Raw genomic sequence first — 20,166 nt, 5'->3', positions numbered from 1 at the left:
AACATTTCTATATACCAAAAACAAGTAATTGGAGAAAGAGTAAGTAGAAGCCCTCCAATTCAAAAAAGACTAAAAATTAATATCTAGGAATAAACTTAAACAAAGACATTAAAGATCTCTACAATGTAAATTCTAAATCTTTGAAGAAAGAGATGGAGATGGAAGGCAGGAGATGGAAGGACCTCCCATGCTCATGAACTTTAAGTATTAATATTGTGAAAATGTCCATCCTACCAAAAGCAATAAATAGATTCAAAGCAATCCCAATAAAAATCCCCATGACATACTTCACAGAATTTTTTAAAAAATCCTTAAATTCATATGGAAGCACAAAAGACCCTGGATAGCCAAAGCAACCCTGAGGAAAAAGAGCAATGCTGAGGGGATTACTATACCAGAGCTTAAAGTATACTACAGAACTAAAGTCATAAAAACAGTGTGGTACTGGCACAAAAATAGACATGTAGATCAATGGAACAACATCGAAGACCCAAACCATAGTACATGCAATTTCAGCCACCTGATATTTGACAAAGGTGCCACGAACACACAATGGAGGAAAGACAGCATCTTCAACAAATAGTGCTGGCAAAACTGGATATCCACCTGTAGAAGAATGAAACTAGATCCTTATCTTTCACCTTGCACAAAAGTCAACTCCAAATGGATCAAAGACCTCAATGTGAAACTGGAAACCCTGAAACTATTAGAAGAAAATATTGGCAGTAACCTATAAGATGTAAGTATAGGAAAGGATTTTCTAAATCAGACAGAAGTTGCTCAGGAACTAAGGTCCACAATCAATAAGAGGGACCTGATTAAACTAAAAATCTTCTGTAGAGCAAAAGAAACAATCAAAAAAGTGAAGAGAAAACCCACAGAGTGGGAAAAATCCTTCACCAGTGACACATTTGACAGAGGTTTAACATCCAGACTATATAAAGAACTCAAAAAACAAAGAATCAAGACAGAAAATGAACCAATTAAAAGATGGGCTAAGGATCTAAACAGAGAGTTCCCAAAAGAAGAAATAAAGATGGCTAAGAAACATCTTAAAAAGTGTTCAACATCTTTAGTAATTACGGAAATGCAAATTAAAAGCACCCTAAGGTTTCACCCTACCCCAATCAGATTGGCTAGGATCAAGAGAACAAATGATACCAAACGCTAGCTGGTGAGGATGTGGAGAAAAGGGAATGCTCATTCACTGCTGGTGAGATTGCAAACTCATGCAAACCTTACGGAAAACAGTGTGGAGAACTCCAACAGTTATCAAAGTGCCTGAAAACAAATCCTGAGTCCATCACTCTAGTCCAACCTTGTTAGACAAAAGAAAAATGAGGAAGAACTCAATGGAGGGATGCTTTTGGAAGCTCTCATCAAGAAATTCCAGTGGTCTCTGATATGAACATTTGAAAATTAGCATTTTGAATTTTTTGTGGTTTCTGTCTAGAACTTCTAATGCTAACTACTCTTGCCTTTACTTCTCCTTCACATCTCCTAGGCACCAGTCAAGGACTTTTTTTTTTTCTCCCTACAGTTAAGAGTATGCAATTTGGGAGTCTTTTAAATAGACCCACTGAAGAGGTACCCCAAATGTCTCACCCTGCATCCCCGTTCAGCATGGAAGAAGCCAGAGCAGTCTGCATCCAGATTCCCTATTGGCAATTTGGGTAACCTCTTCAGGAGATGGTGTGATAAGAATAGGGGGTAGGAATTAGATAGGCAGTTATGGTAAAAAGATCCCAAAGAAAAGTAGCCAGTTTCTTGGCTAAAAATCAAAATGTCCCTGGGCGTCTTAGCAAAATACTCTGTTCCAAAGGCCAAAAATGTCAAAAGTATTTGGGAGCTCTTATCTAATCCCTAAAAGATTTTAGGGTTACCTCTTCAGAGGGGGAAATGTTAGAGTAGCAGAAGGCCTCATGAATTTAAAAAAAAGGAAAGAAAGAAAGAAAGAAAGAAAGAAAGAAAGAAAGAAAGAAAGAAAGAAAGAAAGAAAGAAAAAGAAAGAAAGACAGACCACAGGAAGTCATTCAGGAAAAAGTGATGGGGAGATTTGGGAGGAATTGGAGGGAGGGAGTGGATGTAGATTTGATCAAAACCTTATATGCATGTATGAAATTCTCAATAAATTTTTTTAAGTTAAAAAAAAGTCATTCAAATGGGATGAAGTGGGTCTCATTACGGTGAAGAGCTGTACTTTTCTCAGCCATTGAGCATCTTCTCGATGTGTGTTTGTCATTAGTGTATTTTCTTTGGTGAAATGTCTACTTAAGTCTCTTGCCTACTTTTGTATTCAGTTGTGTACAGAATGAAATTTGCATATCAACAATATCAAATATTAGCTTATGGATATAGCTGTCTATATTAAATGCATACATTACCCTTTAGCAGTTCTCATTTAATGCAGTAAACTGCAAAAACCTATCATCAACCACACAAAGCAACTGATCCAGAAGTAGCACAATGAACACGCTTTAGAGATCCTGGGAAAACTTGGGAAAATCAGACTTGTTTTAAGGTTTGTAGACACATGCTTAGAAAAATCATGAGGTTTCCAATGACAAAAAGGGAATTCTTTTTGCTGAACAACTGGGGACTCTGAACCTTGCGTTAAGACTATTAAAAAAAAAAAACTAATAGAGACTAGTCTATGCCTTGTGAGGATAGACTGTTAGGGCCTCTAGATAGTAAAATAAATTGTGAAAAACAGGAAAGAAAATTAGTACAAAAAACAGAGTGGAGCAGAATTATTTTCCTTCTGTTTCATAAATTACTTGTGGTCCTCTTTAGAACTGGATTCTAGACTAAGACTTGTATTCATAAATGCTAAATTCCTAAGTTGGTTGGGTTAAATAGAAATCATCAATTTACAGTGCTGTGGCAGTCTATATAAAGTTTGCTTAGTGAATTGATGAAATTATATCAAATCATATCTCTCACTGGAATAATTTCTTATGAGATTTTATGAGATTCTCGGTCTTTTGAGAGATTATTACAAAACATTGGTACTAACTACTTTGGTCTTCATTTGTGACATTCTCACACATTTAAGAGCCAAACGTAAATATCTTAAAGTAATAGTAGGGCTGAGATTATAAATCATTGGCAGAGTGCTTGCCTAGCACATATGAGGCTATAAGCTCAATTCATAGAATTGAAGAAAAAAGATTCTCTCTAAATTTTGAAAACAGTGGCCAGTGTTTCCAATTAATGAATTGGTCACAATCTGACCTCATTCCCCTGTTTAAACATAGTATCTCATTAAAAATTATGGTTGAAGCCAGGCATGATGGTTGTCATGGTCTGAATGAGGTATAGTGGTTTGAATAGCTCCAAGTGTTTGAATACTTGGTCATTTGGTGGCTGTGTTTGCGGAGGTTTAGGAGGTGCAGCATTGCTGAAAGAAGCAAGTCACTGGGGGCTGGCTTTAAGAGGTAGCCGTCACATCCCATTTTTAGTTTGTCCCTCTGTTTTAAGATGTGAGCTCTCAGCTTTCTGTTCCAGCTGCCTCCTGTCATGCCTTCCCTGCCATGATGGACTTTTATCCCTCTGGAACCATAAGCCAAATAAACTCTTCCTTCTCTAAGTTGCTTTTGGTCATGGTGTTTAGCACAGCAACAGAAAAGTTACTAATACAGTGGTGCACGTCTTAAATCCCTTCACTTAGGAGGCAAAGGCAGAAAAAAGTAGATCTCTATGAGTTCAAGGGCCCTCTGGTCTACACAGGAGCTCCAGGCAAGTAAGGGCTACATAGTGAGCCCCAGTCTAAAAAACCAAAATCTATGGTTGCCTTTGAACTTCAAAAATAAAAAAGGTGTGGTTTTCTTAAACATTTATAAAATGTAGGTTAAAAATATTATTGGAAATAATTGAAAAGCAACTATTTGCCACTCAAAAAGGAAATTAAAACATTCTTTGTACTTAAATAAAATGAATGATTAACTTTTATATATACATTACCTTGACAAAGAGAGGAAGTCTGTTTTCTTTGAAGGCGAAAAAACTGAATATATGATGTTGGCCACTCTTGGTTAGTGGTACCAGGTTGCCAAAACAATCAACATAAATGGGTTTTCCTTCTAATACCTGAGAAAAAAATAGAAAAATAACATAGAATATGGTAACTGTGGTAGTGCTACTTGAAACCTTCAATTCTTAAAACACAAATATAACAATCTTTACATTGCCAACAGACATTCTATTTTACACATGGCAAAGCAGGTGCCAGCATTCCTTCTTCTTATTATGAATGAGAATCTTCAAGTGAATGGTCACATTTAGCTGTTACCCACAATCATTCATATATATATATATATATATATATATATATCCTAAATGTAAGATTCTAATTAGGTAAATTCTGACATCACAGTGAGTCACATTACCAGACTTCAACATCCAAATACCTAAAATGTTTGAAAATTCTTTACAAAAAAAGAAAAACAATGTACAAAAGCATTTATTGGAAGTCATAAAAGAAGTACTTTCCCAGAGTGTTTACTATAAAAGAAAATTGGGAAAAATAAAAACTTGTATGCTGCAATAGTTACATACAAACTGCTGTGGTCTTCTATGTCCTTTGAGTTTATTAATAACTCAAAAATTTCTCCAAATACCTTATTGGAATCCTTTCACATATGTAGAGATCATCCTTCTATGGTTCCAACTGTAAGAAAAATCACTGATTTTGGACCTTCAAACTGATAGAGACATGGACTTGTCTTTTTTTCTTTTTTCTAGTAACTCCTCTTACTCTATTTTAAACATTTAAAGGCACATGATACAGCATGTCTAGATATTTAGAGCAGTACCTCCACATCTCTGCTCCTGGCCACCTCAGAGAAGTTTTCTTGTTGTTCAAGGGTCTTATCTACTTTATCATCAGTCATGCAGAAACATCGCAACCTGGCTTCAATAGGGTCTTGTGATTTGGCAAATACTACAAATTTGGCCATATATGGCACACAGATAATTTCTCTATATACTTGGGATGCAAATGAAACAGATTCCTGGATCTGTCGACAGTCTATCAGCCAGAACCTATGAAAAGAAAGAAAACAAATTATCTAAAATTTAAAGTATAGCTCTTGAAAGAAATCCCTTCAATATGATCAATCTTCTTGAAAAAGAGGGAAGCAGGAGAGGCAGATGGTAAGAGGAAGTCAGAGGAGAGGGAAACACAGAGAAGGGTGGGAGGGGAGGTAGCAGAATGGACAGGAAGTCTGGGGGATCAAAAAGCAGGACTGATATATGAGATTTTTAAGACTTAACTATGAAGGTGGAATGTGTTCAATGTACAAGCAGGACTGATATATGAGATTTTTAAGACTTAACTATGAAGGTGGAATGTGTTCAATGTACAATATACACTCGAATGAAAAAGCCCTTATGTAGCACATTACCATGTATAATGAATATATACAATAGAAATCACCCCACTCCAACCCCTCAAAACAAAACAAAAACAAAAAGATTGACTGTTAAATATTGTAGATGTGTTTTTCTTCCTTGGAAATGCTTCTGTATAATTAATCTCTTGAAATACATCTTTATTGTTTTTTAATTCTTTGGTGATGCAAGATCAGTACGATTTGAGTGAGTTCCTATTTTCCCTGATTCCCTTTCTATTCAGTTAATTTTCTGAAGCTTTTCAAATGCTTTTCCTCATTGAATAATCATTCTTTCCCAAGGACCTCTCCAGTCATTGAAACTGAATCAATTCAACCAGAAATATGAAGATACGTACCATTAAAGACCACGCAAATAGGAACTAATATGAAAATTGAGTTACAGTATATAAAAGAAAAAACAGCAGATACCTTCAGATTTTAAAAAATATATAGTATGGAAATATTATAGGATGTATAAAAGACACAGCAACTTCTATTCGATTTAAGCAAGCCACAGTAGACTTTGTGTTTTGGCATTCCGTTGAAACGTAAGTCATTCTATTCTGCTGACAACAGGAAGCTTCTCATTCCTAAGACCTTAACACCAGCTCTAGCTAACAAAGCTGGAGTCAGAGTCATACAGTCAAAGCAGGCAGACACTTACTTTTTATAGTTTCTAATCTGACTGACAGGACTTAGTTATTATATTGTTTCAAGTTAAAGTAAGCACAGATTTTATTTTAAACAATGAATCAGTTTGAAAGAATTAAGCAACACAAAACAATAAAAAGAAAAATCATTGTGAAGATGAAAAAAGAAATACAGCAGGCTTGTCTGTGCTGCGTAAGTGTACCTGGCAGACACGTTGGTTGTGAAGGAGACACACTCATTGACAAATGTTAGTGGTGTAGTTCCTGTAATGTCTTCCCACTGTGCAGGCGTGGTTCCACCTGAAATATGATTGTAGAAGAAAATTAGGCAAAACTCCAGGCACTGGATAGTAAATAAAGTCTCTGTGGTTCTGGCTGTGTTCACCAGAGTAATCCTTCCCATCACCCACAGAATACATTCAGAACAAAATGGATTGAGGATCAGTGGTAGAGGTTAGTGGTAGAGCGTTTGCCTAACATGTGAAAGGTCACATGTTCAACCCCCACGGCCCCCAAAATTAAAATAAATCTGCTTTGGGGGCTGAGGATATATAGCTCAGGAGTGCAGTGCTTGCCTTGCCTAGTATTCAACAAATGCCCAAGGTTTAATTCTTAGCACCACAGCAATAAATAAATTAGTTAATTAAATTTAAACCAGAGTAAATACAAAGTGACAAAAACTACATACTAAAAATGAAATTTTTTAAACAATATTTTATTGCTTTGAGAATTTTATACAATGTACTTTGATCATATTCAGACACCCTCTTGCCTCTTTCCTCCTCTTCCCCAGCCAAATTCATGTCCTTTTTTTTTTTTTTCTTCCTTTTTAAAGGCCTATCAAGTCTAATTTATGTTCCCCAAATGCTCAGGTGTATAAGTACCTCTCTTGGAGTCTGGTCAACTTACCAGGTGTCATAGCCTTAAAGCCTAAGTCTCCCTCCTCTCCCACCAGCTATGAATTGCTAATAGAGTCTCATCTAGGTCTGGGGCTGCCATGCTGGGTTTTTGTATACCTTAGGTTTGGAAAGGTCCTGTGCATGTTGTCACAAGCATTATGAGTTTATTTCTGCAACTACCCTGTGGTGTCCAGACAAAACAATTGCCTCATATTTATCTACAACCTTTGGTTCTTATAAGCTGTCTGCTCACCTCTTCTGCAAGGATACCTGAGATTTGGGAGGAGCACAAGTGATACAGACACCCTATTTAGGGATGAGCACTCTATAGTCTCTTATTCTCTGCATGCTGATCACTTACGGGTATCTGTGTTGTTTAACACTGACTCATAATCACTTGATTGTTACTCCCATATTAGTTAATACCTTAACTCTCGCCAGAGAAGCTTCTTCTTATAGCAGATGACAACACAGAATAATAGTAGTAGGTTCTCCCCTACGGCATGTGACCTGTCTAGCTAGCCACACAGACACCACCTGTCAATAAACTAAATTTAAGCAAAATTATTTGAGCAACTTCTTACTAGCATTCTGTTCTCTATCTGCTATATAAGATACTAGGGGAGAAAAAAATATCAATGGTCTTAACCAGCACTGGACCATACATACTCACCTGCCAGGCAAGATGTACATGTTGGTGTAATAGAGGCAAGATTGTTTATGAAGGTAACCATTTGTTCCTTTGATTGGATTTGAGGCCTACTGTACAGGAGGGAATTCCTGCCAGGTTCTACAAACATGGTCAAAGTCTATGACTTGGGAGGTCATAGGATCTAGGAGGGAACCCACTGGTTTGTTTGTTTGTTTGTTTTTTTCAAACCATCATGCCGCCAAAACATTTTGTAAATATTCATGTTTATATCCACAGATTTATAACTGCTTCTTGGTCAGAGATACTTTTTATCACAGTAAGTAGTGGTTAATTCAGAGACTCATAACTGGTTAAACTGAGGATAAGTGACTATCAGTGCTCAGCTGTAAATGGGGCCAAGGGAACACAGTGGAAGAACACAGTGGAAGAGGGGACAGAAAGAACATAAGAGATAGAGATACTGTGAAATGTTGTCTTCTGGACATGACTCGACTACTGTACACAAGAGCTCAAAGCAGCTATGGTTCCAGCATGAATGGGGAAGGGGCTCCCAGGGTCCATCCCATTAGAGCTATTGACTAAAGGAGGGAGAGTCAGTTTTCTTTTGACGGGGTGGCCATGTCCCAGTGGATGATCCCACACCCATGCACATATGAGCAGCATGAATTAGATTCAGTGGGTTAAAAAATAAAAAATTTTACATGGGGGCTGGAAAGATGGCTCAGCAGTTAAAAGCACTGGCTTCTCTTACAGAGGACCTGGGTTCAGTTCCCAGCACCCACATGGTGGCTAACAACTGTTACACTCTAGTTCCAAGGGAATCCAGTGCCCTCTTCTGACTTCCATGACACTGCACGACACAAGTGTACTTACAAACATGCAGGGAATACATTCATATACATAAAACAAAAATAATAAAATAGTTTAAAAATTTTAAGTGACCAGGAACATAATAATGTTATGTGTAATAGTCTGACATAAATGTTATTTAGTAAATAATAGTTAATTTCCTTTTACCTTTCACTTACCTACTTAACTAAAAATGCCTTTCCTAAATTAATGCACCTAGCCCCACAGGTGTTTTTTTTTCTTTTTGACACAAAGAGGGTCTTGTTATGTTACTTAGATTGGCCTGGAATTCACAATCCTCCTGCCTCAGGCTTCCAAGTGCTGTGATTTCAGGTGTGCATACCACTCTCAGCTCCCATAGCTATGCTGTGGCAAAGACAACTGAATTTTTACAACTATTTAAGTTTCTTCTTCCAGAATTTTCTATCCATCTAGTCATATCACTCACCTGTTATGCTACATAGTAATCTTAACGTTGGTGCATCTCCCCCAAAACCATTTAACATGATATCGCTTGAGGCTTTGGGGACAGGAATGGTCATGGTAATTGGCTTATGGAATTTTCTTCTTCTTGGTTCCAAAGTGACTATAGGGCTGAAGGATGCTTTGTTGCCCAAGATCTTCTTCACCAACTCACTATGCATAGGCTGAGCCTTTCCAAAGTAAGAAAAACCATTAAAATAAACTATAGATTATTATACTTAATGTTATATATACGTTGTACAGACAAAACACTGCTCTTATCTCACATCAAGTCAGTGTTGTAAACTGCAAGTGTGGCAATCATTAAGGTTAGTGTTACTGGTAAGTACTCACAATTAAAAATATTTATTACATTTTATTTGTTGTGAGAAGTGGGGAGGGGTTTGTGTGCCACAGCATGCATGTGGAGGTCAGTCTCCTTCCACCATGTGGGTCTCTGGGATCAAATTTAGTTTCTCAAGGTTCAGCAGCAAGTGCCTGTACCAGCTGAGCTATCTCAACAGCCCCACCCTCAAAATTTCATGAGACCTTTGGTCTCTCATGGTAGCTAGCGTTCGCTCACCAAGGAAAAATCTGACTAATCAGGATTTCAGTTCTCATTTGAAAGGTTAACTTTTCATGATGGGAATAAAATCCACAGGATCATCTGCATCCTACATGTACATACCTGTAGGCCTACACGGATGCGCTTGGTGAGCGCACCCTCTGGGAAGACTGCCTGCACCTGCGGCACCACTGTGCTGCTCAGAACTCCTCCCTCTGGGCCAATCAAGTTGCTGTCCTGTTTGATGCGAGACACCACCGCAAAATACTGCGGGAAGTCACGAGTGATGATGCGGCAGATTCGTTTCTTTTCCAGGTCTTCCGGGCTATCTAACACTGAGACAAGAAATGCCCTCTTCATATAGCAAGGCATGCCTTTTGAAAGCATTCTAGCAAACTCAAAGGCACAGTTAACATGTACAGGTACGGCAGTAAAGCTCTTTAAGTATTAAGAAAATTTAAAACACAAAGCCATCCTAACACCAGCAAAAATGAATGCTGGGACCTTCCATAACCTTTCAGCAGTCAGAAGGTACATACTACCTGTGAAAAACCAAGCCTTTTCAGAACACTGTTTAAAAAAAGAAAAACAGTGTCTTGTGAGTCATGACAGATGTGAGATATCACAGTGCCGTCTCTGAGTGAGGATTTATGATTACAAACCTGGAATGGAAACAAACCTATTCTATCCTTCGTTCTTATGATAGAGAGGAAGCTGTGTATGAACTACTTTTCTCTGCAAATTTCAAAGTTGATGCAAACCTTATTGTGGTTTTAAGAAATTACATTGCCCTATGGGTTCAGGGTGAGTAGTACAGGAATAAAATCTGACTTGAAAAGGTAAGCTTTCCATTTATGTACTCTTTCTAGGATCAAGATTTGTCTCTGTGATCATCACTGTGGATATAAATAAATCAGGGACTGTGATATTAGGGTTTCAATATTCCTCTCATTCCAATAACTTACCAAATAAATCACCTAACAGCAGAGGATGGGACCATAGACTCTTCATATATTGCTCTAGTGTAGATATTTAGGGCAATATAAAAAATTAGACTGTGTTACAATGGAGAAATTTTGGACCAAATAGATAAGGAAATTTTAAAGGAAATTTTAGTAAATTTTAAATTTTAGTAACTTTTAAAGGAAAGCTATTTGTTTCTAGAAATTGTTTACAATTCACTATAAAGTAATAACTGACTCAACTAACTAGTAGGTTAACTAGATAGTAAAACGAAGGACGTCCCTTTACTCTTTCATAGTGGAAGAGTGAGGCACTGGTCAATACTAGTAGAAACGTACAAGAAAATATTTGGATACATAAATATATACAAATATATACAAATATGATTTTTATTTTAAAATGAATTTCTTATATATGTAGAATGTTATAAGACTGGGTCTTCATTCAAATGTAAGATGCTAAGGCTCCTGGCAGTGACAGATAACCACCTCAGGAAAATGTCCTAAACCTAATGCTAGCAAAGGAAGTGGTTCCAAGAGGTGGAATTAGCTAAATGTTGCAGAATATAAGCTTTACTGACAAAAAATTCTGATCTTCAGTCACCTCTTGAATAAGGTAAGTCTTACCTTTATTCTTACTTAAATCTCAGAAGGATGCAGACAGAAATATTCATGGAGCTGTGGGCAGGCTCTCTTTACTGTGTACAAACCTCATCTGAAGTCCTGAAAACTGATAAACTTGATCTATCTCTCTGCTTTGCCCCCAGATGTCCAGCTCTATAAATCTTGGTATGGTCTTGGTAATGAGACAAGAAACTGGCTCTATTTTTTGTAGTTATTTAAAATAGAATGTGCCTTGTATTAGGTGTATGTCCTCTCCTCTGTGCAACACACAGGGTCTAAGAATGAGTCCCTTCCCGCTAATCAAAAGATATTTCAACCTGTGGTTAAATAACGAGAAGATACTTGGGATTTACAGAGACTAAGGTTCTAATTTTAAAAATAACATCTCACAAGTAGGTATGTACACGCATGCATTCAGTTCGACCCTCGTTAGCCTCCATTTGAAAGACAGGTGGACAACTGAATGAACTGAATGTTCCTATCTCCTCAATAACAGAAATCTTAAAAGGAAAGGATGTTTTACAAGATACTAGATAGGAAGAGAGTTTCTTTTTTAATATTTAATTTATTAATTTTATTATATGTGTATGAGTATATTGCCTGCATGTGTGTAAATGCACTCATGTTGTACAATGGCTGTGGAGGCCAGAAGAGGGAGGGTGTCAGATCCCCTGGAACTGGAGTGAAGGATGGTTGTTAGATGACATGTAGGTACAGGGGATTGAACCCAGGTCCTCTGCAGGAGCAGCCAGTGGTCGTAACTGTGGAGCCGTCTCTCCAGGCCGAAAGTAAGTTTCTTAACAGAATCTTTTCATTTATTTTTATTAGTTTTGTAAACATCTAATATCTCAAGTTAGGCATTTTAAAAATATCATAGTTTATTATCAAGCATCGTTTATTTGTTACAAAACAATATTATCTATTTTACTTCTAGTTTTAAATTTATAAATTTTTCATTGAAAGATGGAAGTATGCTGTATTAAAATGAGATATTTGCTACCTTAAATGATTTTATTTTCCTGAATTTAGCCTAAAAAAGTTTAAAGAAATGTATTATGCATTAAAACTCATCACAGTTGGAGCATAGCAGACGATGTGCTGGAGTAAAATACAGGGGATACTCATGTGAACACACACAGAGGCATGCACACACAGACAGATGGATTATATAAAAGCAATGTATAATTGTCATGCTTCAACTTTATATTTCTTTTAGAATCCTTAATCTGAAGGTACCTTCATCCATGCCGTTAAGGATTTCATTCAGTTCATCTTCCGTATATTCACAGAAATGCTCTTTCCAGTTGTCACCATTTTCACTGCGCAGAACCACCAACTCTCTCTCCTTCCCTCGAAGAGCCGCAAAGTGAGGTATCTCCACAATCACGGGCCTGATATAGCAATGCAGAACACTCAGTGTAGCCAGAATAACCAACCACAGAACAAGTACCTCAACACTGTCTGTTGCAAAGTGACCTGGAATTCTTCACATCTGGGGACGGGCACAGTGAGCCATCTTCCAGAGCCCAGTGGCTAGCAGATGGTGACACAGCGGCATGCCACCTCAGGGCACTGGTCCACAGATACATGCTGCTACCTTAAGCCAAATGATATTTCTCTGTGAGTGCATGTGGCATTCTGGAACTTATCCTTTGATAAATGTAGGTATAGCACATTTAACCAAAACAAATGTACATGCATATCTATGATGTATGTCAATCTTCTAAAACATTTTCTGTGAGGTGCAAAAATGACAAAATGGGTTAAGAGGGAAAATGGCCCATAATTGCATAATTCAATGTGTTGTAAATGAGGAGATGTAATAAGGTAGACGTCTTGTGTTACTATGCCATGCACTCATGGTTTTTGCCTATAATGTCTTCATTCAAGGGAACAATAGGCATACACACACATATATGGCCATGTGTGTGGCCATAATAAGCCACTCAGTTGACAGGCCAGTTGTGTCCAATGCTTATTATGTTCAGGATCCAGAACATGCACTGTCTTACAATGTTTAGTCCACATTCATCCTCAACACAGAGAGCCTTTCCATGTTTTGCATCCAGGTTGCTTTGATACAGACCCCAAACTCATCATAACAACACCATAACTAGCACATCGTACAACTAGGCATATCTCATGCTTGAACAAAAATGAAGGTCACAGCACTTTAAGGGAAAAGATATAAAAACATCACTCAAAAATAAAAGTCACATACCACAAGGGTCAGAAATGGTCCACTAAAGATAGGTTATACAGAATTTAAATCATAGAGAGGGACATGTCATGGGTACAATGACAAAAAGAGAAATCATATTGCAGAAGAAGGAGAAGAATGGGGGCCAGCAGCCATCAATTTGTTTTAAGTCACTCCTACCCAAGGAATTTGGTTCCAGGAGGCCCCAGCTGAAGGATGCGGCTGACCAAACTTTCTCCCTCATTAAGTGGGGGAGGAGCCGTTGGCAGGTGAAGTTTACTGAGTACATCCAAAGCAGCAGTGAAAGAAAGAACATAAGTAAGCTTCAGGTACTGTGTCCACAGAACTCCAGCATCACCAGCTGATCCACAGGGTGAACTTTGGTTTCACACTGCGTTTGGTTCTGCCTCCTCCATTGGTCACAAAGAGCAAGGAACTGAGACCCAGAGTGTACAATGGAGGTGCGTCTGTGCCAGGGGAACATGTGGTTGTCAAATCTGTCTCTGTTTAGGTTCACTGCTAGGGCACTAGCCAAAAAAGGAAGGAAAAATGCTGTACAAGAAAGACAAAGCTGTTGGGACTCTAATAAAACTCCTTACAGCAGCCAGATGCTTTCGCAGATATTCCTCCAGCAGATTTTAATATTAAAAAGCCTACAACTACCTGAGCATGAGAGAAACATTCTGTTCTGAACATGGAAAGAATTGTCATTCGAACATAGTGATGTTTTCTGATGCAACCCAGGACTTCACAGGCTCCTTCTAAAACTCTACCTGAAAGGATGATGCGAGAGGTGGCTTCTATAATCAGGAAATGCCAACACATCCCTCTTTAGGTAACAAAGTAATTTGGAGCAAACAGTTAACACTTTGATCCAAATTACAGGCTTTAGAATATTTCCTGATTTCTAAAGCAAGAAATTATCTCCCTGAAAGGACACTGACAGTGTAAAAAGAGTTCATATTAGTAAGATATTCTTTTTGTTTTTCAAGCACCAAGACTTAAATACAATTGATTTGTTTCAAAATATTTTGAAACTTGTCCCCCTCCAAAGCTTCATTCATTCTGTTTTCTCTTTTCAGCAGCAGCTATTCACTTCTTGACACCCTGAGATGCCACTTAGCGTAAGCACAACTGTGCAAATAGACAGAGGAAAGAAGAACTTGCTAGTTTCTCTCAAAATTGCCAAAGTGAGCACGGAAGAGATTAATCTTAATATTTTCATCTTAAACTGTGGTTAAAAAGCTCAAGGAAGCAATTTTGATAACAGAAAAAACAAATCACATAGACAAAATTTTGGATGTTCTATGAAGGCAACATTGCTATACAAAAGAAAGGTAACCATTCAATTCAAAACGATGTCACTAAATTTATGTTTCACATAGAACAATATTTTTTTTCTCTTTATACTTTGCCACTTAGTCTCAGATAAGAAAAATATACTTACCATTTCATAAAACATGGTTATCCCTTTGGGAGTCTGACACTATCAACCTGAATGCTTAGCCCACTGATGCCTTAACAACAGAGGCATGAAAGAGAGGTCAAGCACTGAAGCACTACTTCAAATTTAAAAAGTGTCGCAGGCTGGAGTCAATCTTCTTTCAAAATGGCTTGACATACCTTGGCATCCGACCTCAGTGATCTCGGGTAGAGAGTACAAGCTCATCCAGGACTAAGCGGGAAGCTTATGGGAAACCCTTACCCAAGGAATTGAGCACCAGAAGGTCCAACTTCAATCAGGCGGCTGGCCAGTCCTTCACCTTCCACCGTTGGCGGCATTGTTGCCAGTCTGTGGCGCTTCACCAGGCGGCAGGTAACTCGTGTCGGGGCTGTGCATTTCCGAGGCGGGATAATGATCCGGAGCCCATTGTGTCTGCATCCCCGCATGGCGCCACCACGGGCGTCCACCATAAAACTGACCAGGAAACTAAAAATTGAAGTAGAAGATTAGGCATGCTTCAAAACAATATGGCTGATAAACAGGCTTTGTGAGGTTAATTTTTTTCATGCTCCTTTTTAATGTAATGCCTTGTGGTAAAACCCTTTTAAAAGTTTATGCTAACGTCTTTGTTACTTATGTTTAATTTTTGTATAATCTTCATGTTATTAAAGAATAATTCCAGTTTTTGTTGATCATGATGAATATAATTCAATTTCAACCTCTGTTTCCTTCTATGTTCAAAATAATCTGCATTGAAATAACAAAAGAATAGATCACAGAGGAAAGACAAAATGCCATATATTCTAAATTAATTCAACTTATTTTTTCAAGATTACATCTGTCTAGGTCATTTTAATATAATCCCATGACTTAAAAAAATTCAGACCCTCTCTCAATGTTAAATCCATGCTAGTACCCCAAAACTGTCTTACATGGGAGACAGATTTTTACCTGGTTATAAGGGAAAATTTTTCTGACTAAAGTAATATTTACAAATCTCTCAGATAAACCATTCTAATTGAAACAGACTGGAAATACCAGAGACAAGTAGCGTCCTCACAGCTGTTTAGGTGATGTAAGTCCAGAGTGGAACACTGGGCTCATGCTACTGGAGTTATCTGTGCATCACGAATTCCACCAAATTATAATGAAATAGAGGAAAAAAATTCATAATTTAGAAATACAAAAGCAACTCTGTGATTTTTCTCCTTTATGGCTTTCTGTTCATTACAAAAAGAAGGGTACCCTAAGGTGTCTCAGTTTGTTTATGTGTGCCAAGAGAAAGTATCTAAACTGATGTTTTCTAAGGGGTGGTCACCTATTCTTACACAGCTTAGCTAGAATGCTTGTCATTTAGTTATAATTTTCACTCACCAAAGTCTCTTGGGCATGCACTTCCTATAGGAGCAAAAATTAAATAACACAACAATGTGGGTGTTCTACACACACACAAAAACATGTACCAACACTTTGTAGGTCATTCCACAGTCACACAGATGTCTCTTCCCCATTTTCATTGCATTTGCAAGGTTTTTAAAACAACAACAAAATGAAGCAACATATAGGTGTTTCATAAACGTGGTTAAAACCAGAACAGAGCCAGATTCAGCACACCTAGATATTGCCCCCATGACAACACTGAGAACATTTGAAAGGTACTTGATCAAAGGAAGTTACAGGATAGAAACACAACACATTTTTGTTATTTTTAGGCAACTGATGAAAACTATTGCAGCATCCTCTTCACAGCAGAACACAGAATGCATTAGGCATGCTGTTAAACAGAAATCCTTCTGCTAGTAAGAGAAATGGGAGTGAAGAAGCCCAGGGTGCCCTCTGAAGCACGCCATGCAGCGTGAAACCATAGGAAGAGGAGCCATAGTCCTCCCACATGCAGGAGACAAGGTAGGCCTACCATTTTCCCCTAGCTGCTGAGTTTTCAGGAAAGGTGACAGCTGATGGGTATAACCAACAACAGTTCACACTGTTGATGTTTCTGGATTTCATCAAAATACAGAGAGAAGCTTACTGCTTTTTTTAATCTTTCTTAACATTGATCTCAAATATGAATACTTAAAATTTTTCTTTTTGACTTTTAAACATATACATTCATTCAAAAGGATAAAAGAATATTTTTACCTCCAGATGAATATAAAGATTTTTTTCTTTTTACTTTTTTTTTTTTTTTTTTTTGGTCTTTTTGAAACACAGTCTCGCTATAGTCCCAGCTGGCCTGGAACTTGCGATGTAGACCAAGCTGGCCTTGAACTCACAAAGATCCACCTGCCTCTGCCTTCCAAGTGCTGGGATTAAAGGTGTGCACCACCAGGCACAGCTCCATATTTTGTTTCTTTTGTCTGTTTTTGTTTTTTGAGACAGAATCTCTCAGTAGCCCCAGCTGGCCTATGACTTGCTATGTAGACCAGGCTGGCTTCTATCTCACACAGATCCACCTGCTTCTCCTTTCCAAGTGCAGGGATTAAAGGTGTGTGTCACTGTGCCGGGCTGATTCATTATCCTTATGTGAGTAAGATATTTACCTTGATTTCCATTTAAAAATAGAAAAGAATGCAGAAGTTTCAACTTTCAATGTTTCCAAACTCACTATACTGTTTCTAACTCATTGATAATAAGCAATAATACTTCCTTGGATTTTTTTCAAAACAAAATTTTTGAAACAGGGTCTCAAGTAGCCCAGCCTGGCTTTGAACTTGCTATATGGTTAAGGATAACCTTGGGTTCTTGATCTCCTGCTGTTACCTTCAGAGTGATACAATTACAGATACATGCCACTGTGCCCGGTGATTTTATTCAAATCTTTTGATTACTATCTCCATAAGTGAAAAGAACAGGAACTGAAACTACTAAGAATTGTTAGTTTGCTTAATGTTATGAGCCCTCCACAGCAGCTGTGCCTTTTGATGGTACTTACAAAGTCTCTGAACCATGTCCCAGGCCCTTATGTTCCCATGCTGCTATTCTAGTAATGGCCTTTGGCCTACAGAATGTCAATTCTCCATCTAGAACACGTGGAATATTCTGGTGGTCTAGCCTCAATACAGTGAATCATAGTAGCTATGTCCTTGACATGTTGGATCACTTTCCCATCTAACACTGAAATTCTCTTTTTATTCTCTTTCCTCCAAGATTTCCACTTCCATACTCCTTTTTGTAACCTTTGTTATCTTACCCTAAGGGTTTGTGTCAAGAATCTGACAGTCTAAGTCCAGATGTCACTGTATGCTTTCATCCTTGCTTGGGTCTGCTAACTTCCATGGTTAATGAGAACCTGGACATTGGATCTGTCTGCTCATCAAGGTGTCATCTAAGAGCTATAATGGCAGCAATCACGGTCTCAGCCTCCTAGTGCTTGGCACAGTATAGATACAGCACACAGTGGGGAGGCAGAAAACAATGTTTGAATAAATGAATGATATATTTCTTTACATATTTCTATTTATATATGCAATGGTGAGAGCAAGGCTAATTTAGGAAGTATATAAATTGTTGGTCTCTAACCAGTTATTCCAATTAGAATTCATTCACATCAGTACATTTAGATGTAGCAAAGTAGCTGAAAAATGCTATCTCTAATTTTAAATAGTATGAAGCAGATTTGTTTCTGCTCAAATGAGAGGTCTAGGATATTTATTTCCTATATTAAGGATTAGCAGAAAATGAAAGTATATGAAAATCAAGTTTTAATCTAACAAAAATTTAAAAACTACCATAAATAAAAAGCATATGAAGATAGACCAAAGAAGGGAAAATAAGATAAAATGAACTTAACAACTTCAATCTTTAAGCTACAGGGAGATAAATTTCCTAATAATTATCTGTGTCATTAGTGATCAGGAAAACAACATTAAGTATTTCAGTAATTGCAAAGCAAATTGGAAGAATTAATTACCCAATGGGCATAGTTCAAGGGAAGTTTAAATTCCTAGAGAAGGTAAGGCAAGTATTTTAACCAAATGATTAAAGAAATGATACAGGCTAACAGAAAATTGCAAACTCCAATGAAGATATTTTCTTTAGAAAGTGAGAGAAGAGAGAGAAGAGAGTAAAACAGAAAGATGCCAAGAAAAAGACAAGGCTGGAAGACAAGAAATGACTAAACGTTAATAGTCAAAAGGAACCAAGAGGGTTATAAAGCCTAACCTAGCCATAAATATTCTAACCAAATTAGTTGCCAAACAACTAAGCAAAAGGCTGAACTTATGGGATTGCATACAAGAAGACCTTTTCCTTTATGTAAGAAAGAGGGGAACAATGACAGGAGCTTATGTCTAGATGCTGATGAAATCTGCTGGAAAAAGGTAGTAAGCTGATCAGTTAATTCCAGCAATTTAGAGCATAAACTGGGCAAGGATTTGAAGAGTTTCATTAAAAATAGCAGAATATCAAAGATTCTACTACTGGGATGGGTAGGAGAATTAGGAGATGATTGCTATGAGTAAATAAGATTCACTTACATTTGGGGAAATTAAAAAGGAGAAAGTTTTTTGAGATGAAAGAATTGAAGTAAAAGCAAGAAAGTAAATATCTCTGAAGGAGATGGCATATGAACTGAAGCTAGCTCCACAGTTCATGTGTGAGAGTGAAGCCTGCTCTGTGAGAGTGGACCCTGATACCACGTATGGCTACGGGGAGAACTGAATCATGTGTAGGTAAAGAATATAGATTCAGTAAAGGACATTTTCATTAGTTTCCTTTCCCTACTTTGTATGTCATACAAATTTAAATGTGTAAGGTACCACCTAAAAACACTGAAAAATACATTTATTGAGAAGCTACAATGTATTCAAATTTGAGCTAAGCAGTTTAATATGATTAATGGAATTTTACTTATTTTATTAAATTGATTCTTTAAATAAGATGCATGAATTCTACTATTACAGAGTACAGCACAGGCTACAGTAGTACCATGCTCTTTCAAGCATCAAGTAACTCAACATCTGTTAAATTTTGCTTTCTCATCTTTGAATTTAGAGACTTAGGTGAATAAATGCTAAGTTATCACCTAATGTTAAAAATACTACGTGCAGTTAACTGTTAATTAGATCAGAAACCCTATCCAAATGTTCTTTTATCAGATGCTTTGGAGGAATTTCTAACTGGAAAATGAGCCATTATTACTCCAAAAAATATGTATTGTTTTTACCATATGGTTAAAATTGCTATCTTGCTACAAATGTGTAAGCATATTGCAGTAGGCATTGACTTAAGGCTATCCAGAAAAAAAAACAAAATCGGGAAACACTGGCTCTGGCTCTGATGCACATCTTACTCTCCAAATGCCAGTCAGCAGTCATGCAAGGTAGAAACTCACTCTTTTCTAAACTGTGAGATACAATGTTGTCACAATTTACAAAGAATAAAAGCAAACAATTCACTTTTATTAGGCGGATGACTTGCTTATAAATATGCAATTTAATTAGCTAAACAAGTACATGCTTCAGAGGA

The 20,166-nt window shown here is 37.4% G+C and overlaps 1 protein-coding gene across 29 annotated transcripts in view; it reads right to left on the bottom strand.

The window, feature by feature from the left end:
* Ank2 (ankyrin 2) overlaps window positions 1–20,166 on the bottom strand; it is a 675,290-nt gene that overhangs the window by 43,262 nt on the left and 611,862 nt on the right. For 19 of the 29 annotated variants that reach the window (XM_029563867.1, XM_017798338.2, XM_029563883.1 and 16 more), the window contains 8 exons: window positions 14,962–15,186; window positions 13,437–13,535; window positions 12,293–12,447; window positions 9,594–9,805; window positions 8,892–9,096; window positions 6,247–6,343; window positions 4,815–5,043; window positions 3,964–4,089 (listed from right to left, as the gene is read on the bottom strand). In XM_029563867.1, the coding sequence (XP_029419727.1) occupies window positions 3,964–4,089; window positions 4,815–5,043; window positions 6,247–6,343; window positions 8,892–9,096; window positions 9,594–9,805; window positions 12,293–12,447; window positions 13,437–13,535; window positions 14,962–15,186 (1,348 nt within the window). The remainder of the gene's footprint in view (window positions 1–3,963; window positions 4,090–4,814; window positions 5,044–6,246; window positions 6,344–8,891; window positions 9,097–9,593; window positions 9,806–12,292; window positions 12,448–13,436; window positions 13,536–14,961; window positions 15,187–20,166) is intronic. The other 10 variants (XM_008833738.3, XM_029563876.1, XM_029563881.1 and 7 more) reach the window with 1 other exon arrangement.

Source organism: Nannospalax galili, unplaced genomic scaffold (genome assembly GCF_000622305.1).
Source record: "Nannospalax galili isolate Female #2095 unplaced genomic scaffold, S.galili_v1.0 scaffold216, whole genome shotgun sequence".
NCBI lineage: Eukaryota > Metazoa > Chordata > Mammalia > Rodentia > Spalacidae > Nannospalax > Nannospalax galili.
The sequence above is the reverse complement of the archived record's forward strand: the minus strand, read 5'-3'. Positions and strand labels throughout refer to the sequence as shown.